The sequence below is a fragment of the Electrophorus electricus genome, chromosome 7 (assembly GCF_041902795.1).
Source record: "Electrophorus electricus isolate QZ-2024a chromosome 7, ASM4190279v1, whole genome shotgun sequence".
NCBI classification, from domain to species: Eukaryota; Metazoa; Chordata; class Actinopteri; order Gymnotiformes; family Gymnotidae; genus Electrophorus; species Electrophorus electricus.
Window position 1 is genome coordinate 10,187,070 of NC_137503.1, and position 19,597 is coordinate 10,206,666.

General features: G+C 46.5%; 1 protein-coding gene across 1 annotated transcript in view; it reads left to right on the plus strand.

Moving 5' to 3' along the window:
• plxna1b (plexin A1b) overlaps positions 1–19,597 on the plus strand; it is a 119,293-nt gene that overhangs the window by 40,066 nt on the left and 59,630 nt on the right. The window contains exon 4 of the mRNA XM_035524095.2: positions 15,995–16,132. Coding sequence (XP_035379988.2) covers positions 15,995–16,132 — 138 coding nt within the window. The remainder of the gene's footprint in view (positions 1–15,994; positions 16,133–19,597) is intronic.

Below are 19,597 nucleotides of genomic sequence, written 5' to 3' on the forward strand. Positions count from 1 at the left end.
CTCACACACACACACACACACACACACACATAGTCATTTAACGGAGTCTGGAGTGTGCACCACAGTTTGAGAATGCAGGACGAAATGATTTTAGTCATCCACACTCGACATCGCTCTCTACCCACTCCACTCACTAACCATCCCAAACTGCTTCATTATGGTAGAGCAGTACAGAGTACTGCAGAAAGAAAATTGAACAGCATTAGAAGATGATGCCTCCATGCTAGTAACTAAATGAGTCTTTGTGTATAGCACAGTGTACATGATGCAGGCTAAGCAGCCGTACCTCATTTGAGGTCATTATAGATCTATAGTGTGTGAAACTGTAGGTAGGTTATTGACTGATATTATCTTTCCCAGGGATCTTTAGGGTATTGAACGTGTGAAATAATTGAAAGCTCTGTGCAGGGAGAGAGGGGGGAAGAAGAGAGCAAGAGGGAGGAAAGCAACTGTTCCTTTAATTTGACTCACTGAACAATAGTCAAGGGACTGTATTACAGTCATGTAGAGGCACTGAGTGCAAGGTAGTTTAATAAGGTAATAAAACACACACACACACAGTGTCTGTGAAAGCCAGAAGGTTTGAGAAAGGAAGGACCGGCATGTGAGTATCTTCTGTGGTATGGCTGGTTAAGTTACTCTGCATGGCATGGACTAGGCATGGACTCTGGGAGAGAGGCGCATACAGAAAGAGGCATAAATAGCACCAAAGACCATAACCAGCTTTTCATGTGTCAGAGGCCTTCAACTCAGGAGGGCACCACGAGCAGCTCCACAGCCTGCGCTAGGCCTGAAGCAGCAGAGGCTTCTGCTCAAGCTCAGAGTAAACCCTGTAAAGAGAGCGAGATGAATGTCTGTAGTGACTAGACTTTGCTAGTAATGATTTAATAGAGGTCTAGCGGAGGCCTAATAGAGGGTGGTGGCGCGGTGGGCTTAGCATGGCGTTTAACAGATCCATATCTGTGATGTATTAGACACTGACTGCTGCTCTGCTTGCGAACACTGCATTGTCAAGTTCAGTTCATTCTTATATTTTCACTGAGGGTGTGCCCACGTTCTGTTTCTCACTCGCTCACACTCTTTCCCCCTGTCCCCCTTTCGCTCTTATTTTGCGATAGCAGCACTCGAGTGCTCAGGTGGAGAACTTTGTGGCACTGACTGCTGACTTCATAGTTTCATTAGAAACCCAGCCATCTGCACTGGCAGGCTTTGGTAACTGGGACCCAGAAGAGCCTTCCGTCAGAGCCAAAATGGCCGTCAGACTGATGGCCCGCTCTCTGTGGACGGCAGGGGAGTGGTCAGGGGTCAAGGCCACGAGAACGAGTGCAGTGAGGGATGAAAGAGGATTTAGAGCGTGGCATGGATGGGCATGGCTCTTAAGGGTGTGTGTGTGTGTGTGTGTGTGTTCATGCGTGCGATATTAGGCTGCCACTTTTCCATGTCATGTTTCTCTTCTCTTGATCTTTTCTATAGTCCCTCTCACTCTCTCCTCGTCTCCATCTCACGCCAGTTCTCCCAGTACCTTCCCCTCCCTGCGGCTGAACAGCGGGCTGGGCACAGTGGTGAGGCCTTGGGCGAGGGACTAAGAAAGAGGGAATGGACGAGCAGAAAGAACTGACAGGGGCCGATAGATGGACACACAGTCCTCCATATACACACACAGTTTCTTCCTCTGGCGAAACCTTTGCCTCTTCTGTTGTGTGTGTGTGACAGAGAGTGTGTCAGACAGAGAGAAGCGCGGGGGGGGGGGGGGGTGTGTCAGGGAGGATCTGTTCAGGGCATGGATGCTTGCAGCAGTGTGGATCTAGCTACAGACCAGACAGTAGGAGTGCTATCACTGTAGCCCTGTGACCACTCAATTCATGCTCTCATTTGTTGTCGAGTTTGTCAGCTCTTGGTAGAAACAGAGTTAAGTATACAGACTTGTTTTTTGTGTGTGTGCGTGCATGCCTATTGGATGAATGACTTTTCGATTGCTCTGCTGTTATGAGAAGAGGCTTGTAATCGGTTGTGCCCTCTCTTAGAGGCTGGATCAAACCTTTCAGACACAAAGCATAGAATGAGAGCTCCGGGAGAGGGAGAGCGTGTGTGTGTATGCGTGTACGCGTGTATGCGTGTACGGAAGGGCTTGTTACGAGTGGTGTTATTCTAGCATCTAGTGTTCCTCGTATCTCTTGCTTTGAGGCCCATGCTCCAGCAGGCCAGCGTGACAGACTGGGGGGAGCAGAGAGTGCGCTGCTGAGTGAAAATGGCCCCAGAATCATCCTGATTTCTGCTCTCTGCTTTGCCCTTCGTTGCATCATCTCCCTGATGTCTTCTGGTGTGAAGAAGTGTGTGTGTGTGTAAGTGTGTGTGTGTAAGTGTGTGTGTGTGTGTGTGTGTGTGTGTAAGTGTGTGATTATTGGGACAAAAGAATACTGAAGTGATGTTCCAGGTGTGCAGGCAGCGTGTGTGGGTGTGGGCAGGTGTCTCCATCCTCAGGCTGGTGGAGGCTGTTCTACGTGCTTCGTTTCAAAAGGCAACTTGAATGTCCAACGGAACATTTTTGCATTTGTCCTGCTTCTTTAATAACACAAAGGACCATTTAACCTTGTGCATCCGTACGCTGGGAGGTAAGAGCGAAACTGCTCAGAAGGCCCTGAAATGTCATGCGTGCAGATGTATTCCTTTCCTGTGGCTAATGTTTCACAGACACTGTCGGCGCCCTCTCTCACTCCTTCTCTCCTTCTGTTTCTCTCTCCCGCTCTCTCTCTTTCCTTCCCACTGGCGTTCCAGTTGAGGAGGGGGGGGAGTGAAACTGCTTCACCACATTTCCGAGCCCACATGTTCACAGCTTCCAGTCTCAGCCATTCCACTGACCCAGCTGCTAATGAAGGGCTGACCACACTGCAGGGCCCTCAGCCTCACCCACTGCATGTAGGCCAGCAATGGCTCTGAAATCCAGCCTGTCACTGTGCCTGCTTAGCTGGGAGGGAAGCCGGAGTTCCTCTCCTTTCCTCATTTCCTGTCTCCTTTTCCCGTTTTCCTCCAGCGAGAGAGGGACATGCCTTGTCATTCTCATCGCTCGCCCCTTATTTCCATTCGGCCCGACCAGAGAGAGGCCTGTGTACCAGCAGGACATGGATTAGAGCTTGACCGCGGGGCACTGAGTCAGAGATTGGCCGCAGGGAGAGAATAGGGAAACGCAGACAAGGGGGGAGGGGGAAAAACTTTTGTGTACATAATGTGTAGCTTTTAGCGAAAAAAAAAGGCAGGTTTGTCTCCACCCCGTTTGTGCTGTGTCCGGACGAGAGATTTCGGCTCTTCTCCCAGTGCCTCCGTCCCTTCATACTCAGCAATCAAGAAGACAGAAGGTGTCTCGCCGCTCAGAGCCGTGGGGTGAAGGGTGGGGCCATGGTGCCTGTGTCTGCCATGTCCAGCAGTAACGGGTAGGAGTGGGCCCGAGGGGACGCCACCGCTCAGTCAGCACTAATGCACAGGCTTTCACAAACACCCCACAGCACACCTCTCGAAAAGTCTGCTTGCTGACACTCGTTATAACCAGCGCGGTTTTTATTATCGATTAGGGTGCCCCGACTTGCTTGTAATGTGTTGTGAATTTTTTGGATTAAATCGCGAATGTCCATCTATGTTTTTCCTCACACTCTGTCCCCCTCTCTCTCCCTCTCCCTCACTCTCTGGGTGGTCTGATGGTCGAGCAAGCTCTGTAGTGTTTCAGCGTAATTGCCTGCGGCAGCTCGTCCAGCCTGTGCTATTGTGTAGGACACAGGGAGGTTGGGGAGGGACAGGACTACCATGGGGTCGATGGAGTAGACACATACCGCCATCTGCTATAAAGACAGACACACACACTCACACATGCACATGTGAGCACACACACACACACACACACACACACACACGTGAAGAGGTCTCGTAGCCTGCAAGCAATGCTTTTGCAGTGTTTTTAGCTTTTGCTGTTCATTTACACATTGGTTTAATGCCGTTGTGGAGCGTATGAGAGAGTGCAAATTAAAACACCTGCTATTTGGCCACACAAAGCAAGTTCATGAACTCCTGAGCTCTTTCGTCATCTGTAGAATCTGTGGATTTGTCTGAATGTATAGTGTGTTTGTTCTCCTAGGTAGAGCAGTACATACACCCGCTCTGCTGCTGTGGGGACCGTCTGTAACAGCCTTTGTATATAGAATTGATTGCATTCTCCTATTTGTAGTTTACTTTCTATCTGCGTGTATTTGTATTATTTGTGTGTGTGTGTGTGGGGGGGGGGGGGGGGGCTGGTTTGTGTGTTTGTTTTGTATTTGTGTTTTGTGTGTGTCCGTCAGTCCATAGGGACACTTGTATCCAGCTGTTGGCAGATGCCACGAATGAGCAGCCCTCATTTAGGTTGTTAATTAGCTAATAGAGACCTGTTGCTGGGCGACGGGTGGGTTATTAACTTAGCTATATTAATACTCACAGGACATGGACTACCCCAGGCTCTGTGTGTGTGTCTGTGTGTGTCTGTGTGAAGTTCCACTCCCCCCCCAACATGTGATATTGTATGTAAGCCATTTTTTTATTCATTGATAATTGCTTAATCAATCGCTGGAGCTCATGACTGTGCTTTGTAATTTTAACTGACGCAGGCCCTAATCAATCATGTACACTATGTATTAACTCCTATATCCCTGCTAGACTCCAGCTAATCAGTTTGATTGATCTTTTTATTGACTATGTTCTAATCCTACAGCTCACAGCCCTGCCGTCTGACACCCCGACCACTTAGCACGTACGTGGTGGTTGCTATAGCAACTCTTTGGATTGGGCTCTATTGCTCAGACGCTCTTCATGCATATACATACATACATACACACACACACACACACACACACACACACAGGGCAGCAGAAGTCATGTTCAATACAATCAAATCATTTCCCCATCAGTCCAGCCACGAGCTTAGTGTTGCAATCAACAAGATTGATTCCGGCCTCGTTCGTTCCCCTCATTTACGATTTCATCATTTCCGCCTTCCCGCCTGCTCCCACGGCCTGGCGTGTCGTGCCTTCAGAGGGCAGGGGAAGCGGCCGAGGAAAGGCAGAGGGGTGAGGAGAATCTAAAGAGACCGCCGGAGAAAAGACAGGAGAGTGTGGGGCAGATATAAAGGCGTGATTTTGGAAGAGAGTTCCGGGGAAGAGGTGTCCACTCCTATGGAAAACAGCAGCTTAATATATGCAGCTTTCCCATACAAAAGAGGCTTCTGCAGTCTCCCTCAGCCAGTGTGCAGAAAATGACATGGTATGTATGTTTAAAAAATGTGGCTGCCACCTGTGCATGTGAATTGCCTTCTTCCTGTCTGTTCTGGGGCATCTCCTTCCTGTGCTTGCTAATTGAGTGTGTGTGTGTGTGTGTGTGTGTGTGTGTGTGTGTGTGTGTGTGTGTGTGTGTGTGTGTGTGTGTGGCACACATGTGCTCTTCACTCTTTGATCACAGCTCTGTCGGGAGAGCTGGCTCAGAGATGAGAGGTTTTACGTAGCAACTGCAGTGCGCAAGTGTTAGCCTTCGCTGGGCTGTGATTGGCTGTGCACGTGTGTAAGGCGTCACCGTCCCCCTCTTTCTCGTTTTGCTCTGCCATTGCTGTTCTCCGGGCTGGCATAATTTGCGGTGATAATAGAGGCCAGAACACCCGGTGACTGGCGAGCAAGCCGGTCAGGGCACCAGAGGTGCGCTCGGGCGCTCATCTACTGAAGGAGAGAGTACCATATTCAAAAAAAAAGTAAAAGAAAAAGGTTCCCGAGCTTTCAGTCTTCGGCGTGGATTGTACAAGAAGAGGAACTGACAAATGCGTAGTCCCCAGCCCAGCTAATGGCTTAAATGCCAGTGATCCATTATGCCATACTATGCCCATACTCTTTCTCATGGTCAGACGGAGAGAGAGAGAGAGAGAGACACACATTATATATGCTGGCCCATGTACTGTCATGTACTTCTGACCCTTGACCTGCAAGACATTACAATGTATTCCAATTCTCTAAGTAGTTCCTGGCACACCCACGAACTCCTCCAGTTGTAATTAATCAGTCTCTGAGACTCCGGTGACCCCCAGTTCCAGCTCAGCCAAGCCCTAGATTTGCAGCTAACTAGAGTGGGAACGTTTTGCGTCACTTTTCTGACCAGGGCGCAGCCTTCTGCGTGTACCCGTGGCCGTAGAGGCCGGGGTCGGCTCCTGGGAGCCAGCAGTCAGCCTCCTCTCTGAGGCTGATTGGGCGGGGGAAGCGGAGCAGAACTTCCCGAGCAGAGTTGGCGCTTGCTTACACTTAATTGGCAACCGTCTGATTCTTTCGTGATCTGTTAATGACAGCTGTAACCAGCTGCACTTTGATCTTGCTTTCTTTTTTCTCTCTTTTGTCTCTCCCTGTGTGTGCATGTGCAAGCGTGCGTGTGCGTGTGCGTGTCCTCTCTACCAGGTCTTATTCAGATGTGTCATTTCATTGTTGCAGATGGCAGGTAGACTCTGGCTGCCCGGCGAGCTGTCTCTGGCTTTGCCTCGCACCTCTCTCGGGTTTCTCTCCTCTTCATTCCAGAAGGGTGGAGGTGTTGCAGTAATCTCACATTCCACAGCTACACTGGTTTAACTGCTCTGCAAATGCCTCCGGTCTAATGCCTGGGCTCCCGTTCTGCCGCCTTAGTTCTTCAACAACCACAAGATTGTTCTATGCCACTGTATGGAATTTAGTCAACTGTGCTGAGAGGGCCTGTCACACACACCATCCCGCTGTGTCCAGGGGTCGTTGCCCTCTGTGTTACTGTGGCAACAGGCCAAACCACAGCTAGAGCATCTGTTTCCCACCTGGTTGCCAGGCGACCACCCAGCTGTCAGCATGCCGCTCACGCCACATGCCACCATTCACTATGCTAATCTCTGTGTGTGCATGCGTGCGTGCGTGCGTGCGAGAGTGAGATCTTGCATGTAGCCTCACCTGTTCTTTCCCAGTGGTCTGTAGCATGCTGTTGCTGCATGTGCGCTGACTGGGTTGGTCTGGGTGTGAATGTATGCAGTTCTCACACCTGCCTTGGCCTTACCCCAGGGCTTCACACTCTGTGATACAGTTTTTTATGCTAATCTGTAGGGGGTTAGGGGGGAGATAGGGACATGCCTAGGTCTTTTAGTAGCTTATACTGTATGCCATGGTCTCTGTGTAGTTTGTGAATCCCACAGTTAGACTTCTGCTCCCACTGGCTGTGTGTGTGTGTGTGTGTGTGTGTGTGTGTGTGGCTAAAATTGAACACTGTCTTGTATGATTCCAGTATAACCTCGAATGCTCATCTGCTCAGGTTTCTGCTTGGTTCAACCCCATGCCCACACACTGTCTTTAAACCAGCTTACAGTGTCGTCTCCCACTACACCACATCCCTCATCTTGCCTCAGAATGGCCTCTGCCGTGACTCGGCATGAGTCATCAGTACTTATTGAGGTGTACATAAAGCAGTCACGTGTAAGTGCTCTAGTCCTTATATATGTATAGACGAATGCATTGGACTTGACCTGCCTTTGCTGCCTGACTTTGGTTCACACTTGAAGTACGCAGTGTTCCTGCATCCCTGCTTCTCCTCCCTCTTTCTTCTGTGCCAGCTGTCTCTCTCTACCTCTCTTCTTTGGTCACTGGGTCCTGGACGCTGTAGCCAGCCTCAACTGTACAGGCTGGCTGGCTGCAAGCTCCGTTCCAGTTTTGCTCACCATGGCCGGGATGTCAATCTGCCAGGCTCCCTGCTCACCACCTCTGTGCTGGAGCTTCTGCAGCTTTTAGCTGTAGTTGGACTCTGGCCATTGTTTTTCTTTGAGGACATGCAGTGGGTAGTTGGACACGTAAAGGGCACATTTTTAAATGTATGAGTTTGTGTGCGTTTGGAGCCGCTAGAGGTGTACGTCTGTCTGTCTGTGTGTGTTTGTGTGTGAGAGAGAGAGAGAGAGAGAGAGAGAATGGGAGGGAGAAGTAGGATCGTAAGGCTTCCAATTAAATGTGATGGGTCTGGCTACGGTGTTTGAAATTTGGACTGGACTCACCAGAACTCTGCCTGCTGCTCTGAGCATTGTGTGGATATTTCCCACCACACCATGATGGGAAACCAGCATCGTACTTCCCCTCCTTCGTGTACACACCCTCTCACTTTCACTCTCTCTCTGGCTCTCTCTCCCTCTTGCTCGCTCTCAACAAACTCCATACCCATTCATTGCTCAAATACACACAATGCATACACACACACACAATTCTCTCTCTCTCTTTAAGACTTCCATTCTGTTTTCTCTGTGGAGTGCTTTGCTAAACCCTCAGGGGTTACCGTTATATTCATATCCATTTACACTTGCGCGTGTGCGCGCACATGCAAATGTTTTAACACATGCACCTCCAGCCTGTTTAAGCTAGTGTTGGTGTGTTTCTTGCTGTTTTTTCCTGTAGACATCTCTGGTTGAAGCATCAGGGGTTATGATCATTATTCATATAATTTTGCACACAATCTCACCTTCAGAAGGTTATAGTTCAGTGCCCTAACAGTTGTGTTAGAATTTTGAGAGATTGAAAGAGCTCACAAATGTGAGGCCAGAGGGCTTTTGAGCAAGAGAGGAGTAGAGAAACGAGTACTCCTCAGAGGTGAGGGGGAGAGAGAGGAGTGTGGATAGGAGATCTCAGAGCGGAGGGGAGAGAGAGGAGAGGAGAAGAGGGGAGAGGAGATCTCAGGGGAGGTGAGGGAGAGGAGGGGGGAGAGGGGCTCTCCTCAGAGGGGAGGGGAGAGGAGATCTCAGGGGAGGTGAGGGAGAGAGGAGCACAGCATGGTGATGGTTTCTGCTTGTATCTCAGCATGCCCAGCAGCCTCTTCATGGTTGACAGCTCATCACTTGAAGCCAAGTCTCAGCAAATTCTCTAGAGATGTCTCTCCAAGTCAACTCCTTCAGATGTCACTAGAAAATCCTTGGATCACTCATAACTGACGATGCACACAACCTCGAGGTCATTCTGGATAACCAGCCATCATCTTCTCCTCATGTTACTGACTCGGTCACGCAAAATCTTGCTCTCCAACATCAGGCCAGTCCTCTCTATAGGAGCATCTTCAATGCTTGTCCGGTCCCTTGTCATCTCCATATTGGACTACTGGAACTTGCTCCTGGCAGGCGTTGACCTCCGTGCCGTCCCTCCCCTGCACCATCTCCAGAACGCAGCTGCCCGGCTTCTTTTCCACCTCCTGAAGATCTCCCATGTCGCTCCCCTTGCTGCATTTCCTCCCTGTAGCAGTCTTGCCAAGCAAGCTGTAATCAGACCAGCTCCCGCATACCTAACAGCACTAATCAAACCCCGTCGTGTACCGCGCTGCCTTCAAGCCTGTGTTACTGCCCAACTCCAACCACATTGAGGCACATGCATTAACACACTTCTCTCTCTTGGCACCCAGGTGGTTGTATGAGCTTCTACTGGCTGTCTGTACAGATGAGACACAGCCGAGACTCAGCTCCGAGTCAATAACAATAACTTAAATATGCACAAAACCCCTTTTTCAGTCTTCTTTTGCACTCTTCCCAGGGTGTTAGACCGGTGGTGTTCTTAACGCCAACCTAGCTGTTCGTTTATGAGGATTTGTTCTTGATGGAGGCTACAAAGTACTCCTTTAAGTTGCTCTGGACAATGTTGTCCAAATATTTATGTAAATGCGCTCTTTGCAGTGAGGAAATAAGTGAGAGAGGTGATGGAGAGATGTGTGGAGAGTGGAGCTCTCATCTGGCATTCAGAGAAGGGTGGGGCTGCTGGAGTCACACAGAGCATTCGGATCACATTTCCGCTGGGGGCAAAATAAAACGTACTCTTGCGATTCTAACAATTGAAGGATTATGGGTGTATGTGTATGCGTATGCATGGGTGTTGTTGTTCTGCGTGTCTGCATGGGTGTGCATGCTTTTAAAGGAACTGGTGTTTTATTTCAAAGGGGGTGTAATTGCACTTATGCAGTAGTGTTTGAATTTAGACTGAATAACTTCTTTTTAGTGGTGTTTACGTAGAGTCAGCAGAAAAATGCAACTATCTGCTGGTCTCCTTGTCTGAGAGGAATAAGTCTGTGCATATGGCCCAACTCTCCCTCCCTCCGGAGGCAGAGTTTTGGTGAGCACTTTGCGAGTATAATTGGCTGCATGTGTGATTATGGGTCAGAGTGATGGTGCTCTGGAGCCAGTTATTTTGGTGTCTGTGCTTTCAGACTCTGCTTCTGTGTACAAAAGTCTAGTCCCTTACTGCAACATAATGGCCCTTAAGAGCATGGGCTCGCTGATAAAGTGGTATATGTTTCATACAGGTAGGCATTAAATGGATGGTAGGCAGTGATTCCACTGCACTGTAATATCCAGGGAAAAGTAAAGGAGGATATGAAATGTGCCACTGTTTAATTATGTCTGAATTCCTTAAGCAGTAATTTGAGGCATCAGTGGCTCGGTAATCGGCTAGCATTCCCAGAGGAAAGCTTATCAGTTCTTTGGTGATTACAGATTAAAGATTGTTCTTTCCATATCAGCCATGCTCAGTGTCTGAAACACACACACACGCGCGCACACACACACACACACACACACACACACACACACACACACACGTGCAGCTTCCTGTGTTTTTCTCTTGCCTTCTCCCATGGCAGGGTGAGTGTGAGTGTGTGCATGTTGGGGTGTGGACATTGTTTATGTATACTGTCACCCTTGGTGTTCCCAGATAGATTGTCTATTCTTGAAGTGTTTGTCTTTTCCTGTGTTGATGTGGGGTGTGCGAGTGTGCTCTACGCATGTGTGCTCTGTGCGCACGTGCTTTGTGTGTGTGTGTGGCCCAGTGAGAGTGAACTATAGACAGGAAGCAATCAGCAGGTCCTTTGAGGGAGTGACTTAAATTGTTTATTTTGATGTTTGTTTGTTTGAGATGGCAGGGGCATGTAAGTTTGACGTTCATAGTTTAGCTGTGCGTGTGTGTGTTGCTGACTAGTTGATGAATATTTCCATGCTGTAGCCTTGTCAGTGTGATGGACTTTTGGCAAACAAGTTACCATCCGCATGACCATGTCAACAGCAGTTAAGCCCTTTTCACTTTTACTGTCAGGTAGAGTATGTAATTATACACACACACAAAATTGAGAGAATGAATACACATAGATGGGGAAAGACAGATAGCTCCATAGCTGTGTTTACTGTGCCTGTTTATTAAAAGCTATAAGAGTGATGGATGTCTTTAATATGCCAGTCCTCCTGTACACACACCCACAGACACACACATTTGCAAGGAGACATTTGTATTACACACTCCGTATGATGACCGCATGGCAGTAGACTTGCACCATTCACTTCTCCCCACTGCAGACCTTTCGCACTGATGGCTGTGCATTCCTTTCTTGTAAACCTCCTAGCAAAGATTGGAGGCTGACTTGGGATCAGCCCATTCTCCATTCCCCATGTCTTTGAACACTGCATCCCAAGAAGAAGTGCTGAACCAATCTCAGTGGTCACTGAGCAGCCCCCTCCCCGGTTCTTCAGTCAAGCTGAGTAGCTCATCTTCCAGCCTAACAGGCATGTTAGTGCCCTCAGTGGTTATTTAAATCAATTTGGGCAATCACACCAGGGACGATTTCTTCCATTGACCTTTCTGTCAGAGCAACTGACCCTTGACGACCTTTGTTAACGGCCAGTTAAAGGTTGTGCTGTATATTGGCACGCCATTGTGGGCTTTCAGAACCATTCTCAACATTTCACTGACATTTCACTGGTAAAATTTTGTGCCGTGTGTGTTTGCTTGTGTGTGTGCATGCATGCGTATCACCGTCCACATGGAGGGGGGATGTTTTTTGATGAAATGAATTCTGGTTGTGTGACCTGCAAGCCTGTCTGTGTCTGTGTGTCTGTCTGTGTCTGTGCTCACTCATCCTTGATGCATCTGTTGTGAGGCACTGAGCCACACATGAAAGGACAGTGTGAGAAAGACACTAAAGGATAGAGCGATGGAAATGCCTCTGACTGATAGGAATTGAGGCATTAGTATTAAGACTGATATTGGTGGGAGATAATGGCTGTACTAATAGCTGTGAACCAACACTTAGCAAACTCTTAAACGAGAGAATCGGCTATGTGTGCTTTGTGAGGCTCGTCCCGAGCCTGAGCTCGTCCCTGTTCCCGCGCACATGTCATTGTGTAGTAGCATTGGTTTTATTGATTTCTGTGCAGATCCCCTAATCGAGCTCTTCTTGTCTGTCTGGAGTGTCTTTCGGCTTTGTTTGCTTCAATTAGGGACTAATGTTGCTAATTCTGCCCTTCCACACACGTGCACAATCCACCAGACGGCTGCGGACGTGGATACAACACCCCCATTCTCGCCGAAACGGGATTCTATCCCCACCCCCATTTTTTGTTGGATTAAACGGAACTAAAATCTGCAAAACATTCGAGTAGGAGTTCTGTATCTGAAAACACACCCACAGGTGTGAACAGCCATCCAGCCAATTACAGCCAATTTATCAGTCGGAAAAGAGAACAATTTCATTTGCAGTAACTAATGCTGTGTGTGGGAGAAACGGTCTCGAGCCGTCAACAAATTTGAGGAATGCATTGTGATTGTGTAGTGTGAATGTGAGGGACCTGGGCTAGCCGGTAGAGTCAGGGCCGAGCTGGCCCTGCACTCACCCCTGTTTATAGCTCCTTACAGCCAACTAGTGACGAGCTGTTCTGCTCAGTCAGCAGAGGGTGGCTGTAGCTATCGCAGGTAGGCTTTAGACCAACGATTATCATCTCCAGAACTATCCGGATAAACGATATTGCGTTAAACATTAATTTATGAAGTACCTCACATGAGCGCAACACGGCCTTTCATCTGTTTCACTCGTGATTTTATTTCAGCATATGTAAATGACCTGCATCTCTGTGGGAAAGTAAAAAAAGAGTTATAACATAGTGAATCCTAATTCTGGAAATAACAAAGTTATGTTAAAGAAAATAATAATAACAATAACTGACAACAACACCACTTTTTTTCTGGTGCATGCATATTGCCCCAGTAGCTATAGTTATTTAAAGTCATTACCAATCCAGACTGGTTCATACACAAATATTATCATCTTTCAACTTTTAAGCCGTTGCCGACAAGCATTTTTGCACTCATGACTACTGTAACTACAGTCAGTATTATGCAAATATTGTGCAAATATTTTGTATTATGCAAATATTTTGTTTTTATTTTAAGCAATAAATTATGAACTTCAAATTACAAACTTGGAAGAACTTGTACAGCATCCTTAATAAATTAACAATCTAAATCAAATAAATTAGTTTGATACATGGAGGAATTTGTTTGCTAATACTAGGCTCCATTTTAAATGGTAAGCAGTAAAAAACACAACTATTGTCTTGGATTGACAAAATATGCCAAAAATGAACAAATACAAATAATGTACATTTGGTAGCAAAATTAAACCAAACTTGAAACTTGAAAATGAACCTTTTTTTCCCCTCCCTCTACCCTGTGACAGCGCACTTACATATTTGCAAGGAGGTCAAGCATGCCAGGGTCGTTAGGGTTAAGATGAGAGCGTGAGGGGGTCACAGCATTTCTAGCTTGCCTGAGTACGTCCTCAGATGGGGTACTGGTTGCACGTGCGTACAAGTATTTGCTAGCGAGTCTTGCCGTTAAGGGGCAGGCGTTTTGTCCTTCATAAGCCACCACGCTAACGGATCATCTCCTGTTCATACGCTGTCAGTTTAGCAGTAGTCCGCTCCTCTTCAGCAAAGAACACTCACAATGGTTTTGCTTTAGACAAATAGCTGGCCAATGTTTTCTTCTTTAATGGGGGCTCATCCTCTCCTTGTCTCCTGTACACACTTGTCTGGCCCTGTTCAGCTCCATTTTCACCATTTCCATATGTATTTCAGCATTTGCCTGCCACAAATCATCTTCAGCTAAGCGCTCGCCATGAAATCGGGGTTCCAGGAACAGTGTAACGCACATCAATCTTTTGGTCAACTCGCAGTCTTATTTTGACAGCAGTCCCGTTAAAATCCCGCGTTTGACGCCCTTCGTTAGTTGCACGTCTGTTTCTGATACACTCGATATGCTGCTTTTTAGAAGCTGAAGAGTTGGCAGAAGTGATGATACGGTGACATAATCCTCTCCTGACAAAATATCAGTGAAGTCTGCCACTGGTTTAAGGGCCTTGTTCATTGCTTCCAGCACATCAAGGTCCTGCCAGGTCAGTGGCTGCGCATGCTGGTCAGCAGCTAGAACCTGCCCGATTGCATGGGCCTGCTCAATTATTCTCTCCCCAGTGCATGGTACAATCCTGTTTTAGTTTAAAATAAATAAATAAAGGTTGAAAACATGTTAATTATTTATTAAATAAATAAGTAAATCATTGTTTAGCTATTCGCTCGTTTGTCCATGCAATGATTAAATTATTCTTTTTCATGAGTCTGAATTTGAAAACACATGGTAATAAGGGAATGTTCCAGGAGTTGGAGTTCTTGTTGCGCTTTCAACGAGCCCCGCTTCTTCTGCCAGCTGTGGGGGGAAAAGTACCAGCGATCGATCGGCGTGCACCCAGAGCTCTTCTTTGCCTCTTAAGTGAATCCATCACACCCAGATGGAGGTTAAGTTCAAAGCAGTTTAACCATTGCCATCCAAGTTCATCTCTTATGGCTAACTTTATATTTGCGTTGTTGTCCAATGTAATGCAGGTTAATTTTTCCTCATTCAGCTTCCGCATCTGGATTACACAGCAAGGACCCCAGCTCTATTGGTTGCAGTGTGGCTATCTGGAAAGAACCCCGTTTCCAAATACTTGGATTCAAGCTTCCACTGCGCCGAGATAAAGTGTGCCGTCAATGACGTATATTGAGTCATATTAGTACTTGACCACATGTTGGTTGTCAATGAGTAAAACTCCGCTGTCTTGATCAAGCTCAACTTCCACTCGAACATTATTATAAATCTCAGGCACCTTGCTGAAGCACTAATGGCTTGGTAGCTCTTACTATGAATTTAAGGGTTGTAACAGTTCTCTAGAATGATGACTTATTGACTGGCAGCAGACCCTTCACTATATAACGTGTTACACCGGTAGTGCACTCTCGCCACTTTGCGCCATGGCATTTGTACTTTGTACATTTTGCAAAAGGACTGGTGATTGTTGATGGATTCGACAGACTGGTTTCTCCTCTATGGGCTAGATTCAGTTTAGCATACTGAGCTGGAGAATGTATCCCATGCTTGCAAATTGATAGGATTGCCATCTTTGGTGGAGATGTGTTTTCTGCATAGACAACATGTACCACTGTCAACATATATTCTCCATGTTCGTCGGGTTGGAAACCAAAATATTGCCCATCTGGTGCGGTGATTCCTGTCTCAAGCTCACCCATGTTTCCTCATCTACTAGGAAGGTGGTCACATCTAGCAGAATTTGTTTCATTTGCATCTACCCAGCATTCTTTGTCAGACTAAAACCCTAAATTCTAATCTTTTCAAGTGGCATTTTAAAAACGTAGATTTGTAGTTAATTAGTTTCTAATGTTGTGCTTGTGTGGTGTATACTTAAATGTCTTTTCTTTTATATAAGTCTACATTTTTCATATACCATAAATTAGAATGCTTGTAAAACATTAGAATTACCATAGATTAGAATGCTGCTGGGGTTTTTTTGTATTAAAAAACCCCCCAAAAAACTCACGTGGCAATGGTGCATGATGATAAATGATCATTCTATTTCTTTTTACTTAGGATCACTGGTTTAAAAATGTTTTGTTAGGGTCGATAATATCATTTATTGGCCCAAGGATAGTTGCGTGTCACAGCCATGTTTAGAGTGTAGGATAAAACCGATTGCTCTGCATCCCTGCCTTTAGTAAATGTTTCCTGTATTAATGTTAGAAGGGTTGACTTGGCTCCTAGTTCCTGGTTGAGTGTGTTCGGCTGTGTGTTTGATGATTTGTGTGATTTTGTCCCTACAGATCTTGATCAACTCTGTGATTCAGTCGCATCCGCCACAGCTCTATGAGAATGTGCTGGTGGGAGAGGGAAGCCCCATCCTGAGAGACCTGCTCTTCAGCCCCGACCAGCAATACATCTACACCCTGACCGACAGACAGGTACATACAGGCACACAGGGGTAAACATACGTTTGTCAACAACTGTCAGCCACACCTGCCTTCCTACTGAAGGGTGCGTGTGTGCCTGTACCATAATCACCAGGATCTCTGTTTGTTTTAGTCTTTGTTTTGACCACACAGTATATACAGTGTGTGCTTAACCTTGTAATTTTCCTTTTGTCTTAATTGACATACACACAAAAGTATAAAAGCATACTGGGGAAATCTGTTCCTTTGCACCATGTTAATTGTTGAGGTGGTAAAGGGTTACCTGGCGTGCTCACTCAAGCGCTAAAATGATAACTCTTGAACTAAGGAGGGTTGGATGAGCACACACACACACAAGCGCATGCACACACTTAAAGACTTTGGGTTTTCTTATTAACCATACATGTAACACCTTGGTTGTGGAGTTTCAAAATGCCTGCGTGTGTACATTAACACATTTAATTCTTGATATCACCCATTTCTCTCTCTCTCTCTCGCTCGCTCCTTCTCTCTCGGTCTCCTCTTTTTCTCACCGCCTCCTCATGCCCTGTTAATTGAGCAATATTAATATTCACTGAATCCCTGTTGGCCTTTGCTCTGTTTTTCTCCTCGTCTAATCAAAGGCGATCACACTGCAAATACGCGCCTCGTGCATGCCAGCATGGCTGCTGCATACACCCAGACGCACGCCCGCCCGCAGGACGGCATGGCTGTGGGCCGCACATCACATACTGCTGCAGTTTAGGATCTATTCACACTCGGGCTCAGCCGCTGCCTGTGCGGCTCAGACGCTAATGAGGCGTTAAGTGGGTGATGATGGGGATGTAGATGGGGAGTGGGCTTATCCCGGGGAAGGGGCTGGGCAGGGCTGTCAGATCTGTGCCTCTGCCTTTTTCTGGAGGATTGTTGTGTTTCTGTTCATCTGAGTGGAAAAGGCTCAAAATCCCCCCCCTACACACACACACACACACACACACACACACACACACACACACACACACCTGGAGCCTGGCCAAATCCATTAGCATATTTGGCCTGAAGCAGTGTTATTGTGTATGGACACACTTCACCTTGTATGTATAGCACACATGCACATGCAGAAAACACACCCTCGGCTCACTCCCTGCTGCTCAGTTCATCTGTACCTGTCTACTCTGAAGGCCTTTTGAGTGTTGCTCAACTCAGAAGGTAGAGAAAGGAGAGAGCACTCCAAGATGAGATATTGTTTTGATCCAGAGGCACTCCACTAGTCTTAATATACACCCACAGCTTGATTGTGTGCAAGCAAACACACAAAGACTCGCATGCGCACGTTGTAATACAAATATGTGCGCAACTTGTAATGTCATCACGTTGATTAACTCAGAATAACGTTTATTACTGATAAATACATTCCGTGTATTTGGCTCAACAAAAAATTACACACGTGCACACACATACACATATACACAAACGGACTTTTGTCCTTCTCAGCTGGAGATATGGTTATTGTCATGTTAATCTTTGCAGACTGGGCCTTAGTAAGCTCTGGAGAACAGAAAGCCAGATGGTAGATATATCCATGCAATGGTCATTACCCCCCAACACACACACACTCCTGCACTCTCTCGCCCAGCATATGTGTGTGTTTGACTGGCGGGGTAGATGGGCTCTTCTTAATGTCCTATGTGTGTGTGTGTGTCTGTGTGTGTGTGTGTGTGTGTGTGTGTGTGTGTGTCTGTGTGTGTGTGTGTGTGTGTGTCTGTGTCTGTGTGTCTGTGTGTGTCTGTGTCTGTGTGTCTGTGTGTGTCTGTGTGTGTCTGTGTGTGTGTGTGTCTGTGTGTGTGTGTCTGTGTTGACCCACTTAACAGCTTTTCCTCTTTGCTTCCCTCCCTTGCCACTGTCCTCACTCATCTATCCTTCAGCCCTGATGGAAAATTAGCAATTAATATTAATAGCTACCACAAAATGACTATGAAAGCTTCTGAAATATGACCACTGTTCATGGCTCACATAAACAATATACAATCAATAGACATTACTTTTGGTAAACAGTTCCTCAAATTTTTTTTCTTCTTTGAGAGAAAATGATGGACTACTCTTTCGAGAATAAGATGGCTTTGGATGGATGAGACAAAACGAGAAATTCACTTTGTTCTCTCTTTTTTTTTCTCCGGCTCCGTGGGTTTTTTTTTCTTTCCCCCTCTTTATCTGCTCCTCTTCTTCCCTGCCCTTCTGTCACTGCGACTGTAATGGAAATGCCAGCATTTGGAGTCGTGCACACGCTCGCTTCTCAAAAACTCCATTTAGAGAAGTGACAGAGTCATTTACCCCCCCTGCCATACTGCAGCAGTTAATTAAAAAGAGGCTGATAGGCTGTCTCCTCACAGCCCAGCAGCGGTGCTCTGCCCTGGGCCAGTCTCCTACCACCGCCTGGAGCTTCGCCGGCCGGTCTCGGACGCCCTAGCATACATGAGCGTACCAAATGATTCAGCATATATGAGGTGTAGTTTATTACCGCTGACGTCTGTTATCGATAGAGGAGGTTACAAGGTGCAATTATGATCATGTATATGGACACTTTCATGGAAGCTGAAGCGAGTAATGGGATTTATTGCTTGAGAGCTTCTGTAGGTTTTTTTTTTTTTAAGGAGCAGCAGTGACAAATTCCTTCACGATCCTCTTTTCTTGTTTATTTTTTGTGATCCTGGCATTTGTAACAAATAGTGATTCAGAGCATTTAGCCCAATATAGCAGCAAGGTCAATACAGGCCAGGATTGTTTAAAGCCAGTTTACAAGTATCTAAATTAGCTTCTTTAGTTTTTTCAAACAATTAATGAAGGTTTTGTAAAACTTATTAATTAGCACTACTGGTAACAAGGGCTTTTGTATTTGTTGTCTGAAAGTTCAGACTTTGGAGTAAAATTGTAGCGATAAGGCCTTGTGTTGGTAGTAGAGCAAGAATGTGTCCAATGGCCATCTTCCTTGCTGTATGCTTAGGCAGTATTTAGTAAATGAAATGAAGCTTTTAAAAACCTAACATGTCCCTCTCAAAGTTAGTGTTTGAGAGGCTACAGTATTGTGCAGTGTAGGGACAGACTGCAGTATTGTGCAGTGTAGGGACAGACTGCAGTATTTAACATCTTGGCCCTTTCGGTAATCTTCACTTGGGTTATTGATCAGACCCTCATGCATGTCGATCAGACATTAATCCCATGATCCCATCATCATTGTAGAGATCGCAAGATAGCCTTTTTATTCTCATGTAGCCTCTAAGTGGGCATCAATTGGGAACACGCTCTCTGTGTGTGTGTGTGTGTGAGAGAGAGAGAGAATAAGCATGTTTCTTGCTATGTGTGTGTCTGTTTGTGGTTGTGTGTGTGCTTTCTTGTGTTTCCATGTTGATATTTCTAAATGTGGCCACAGTGAAAGTTTCTACCATATGTTAGTCTGGACACATTACTGTGAGAGGTAGGGACCTGCTCGACTTGTCTGCT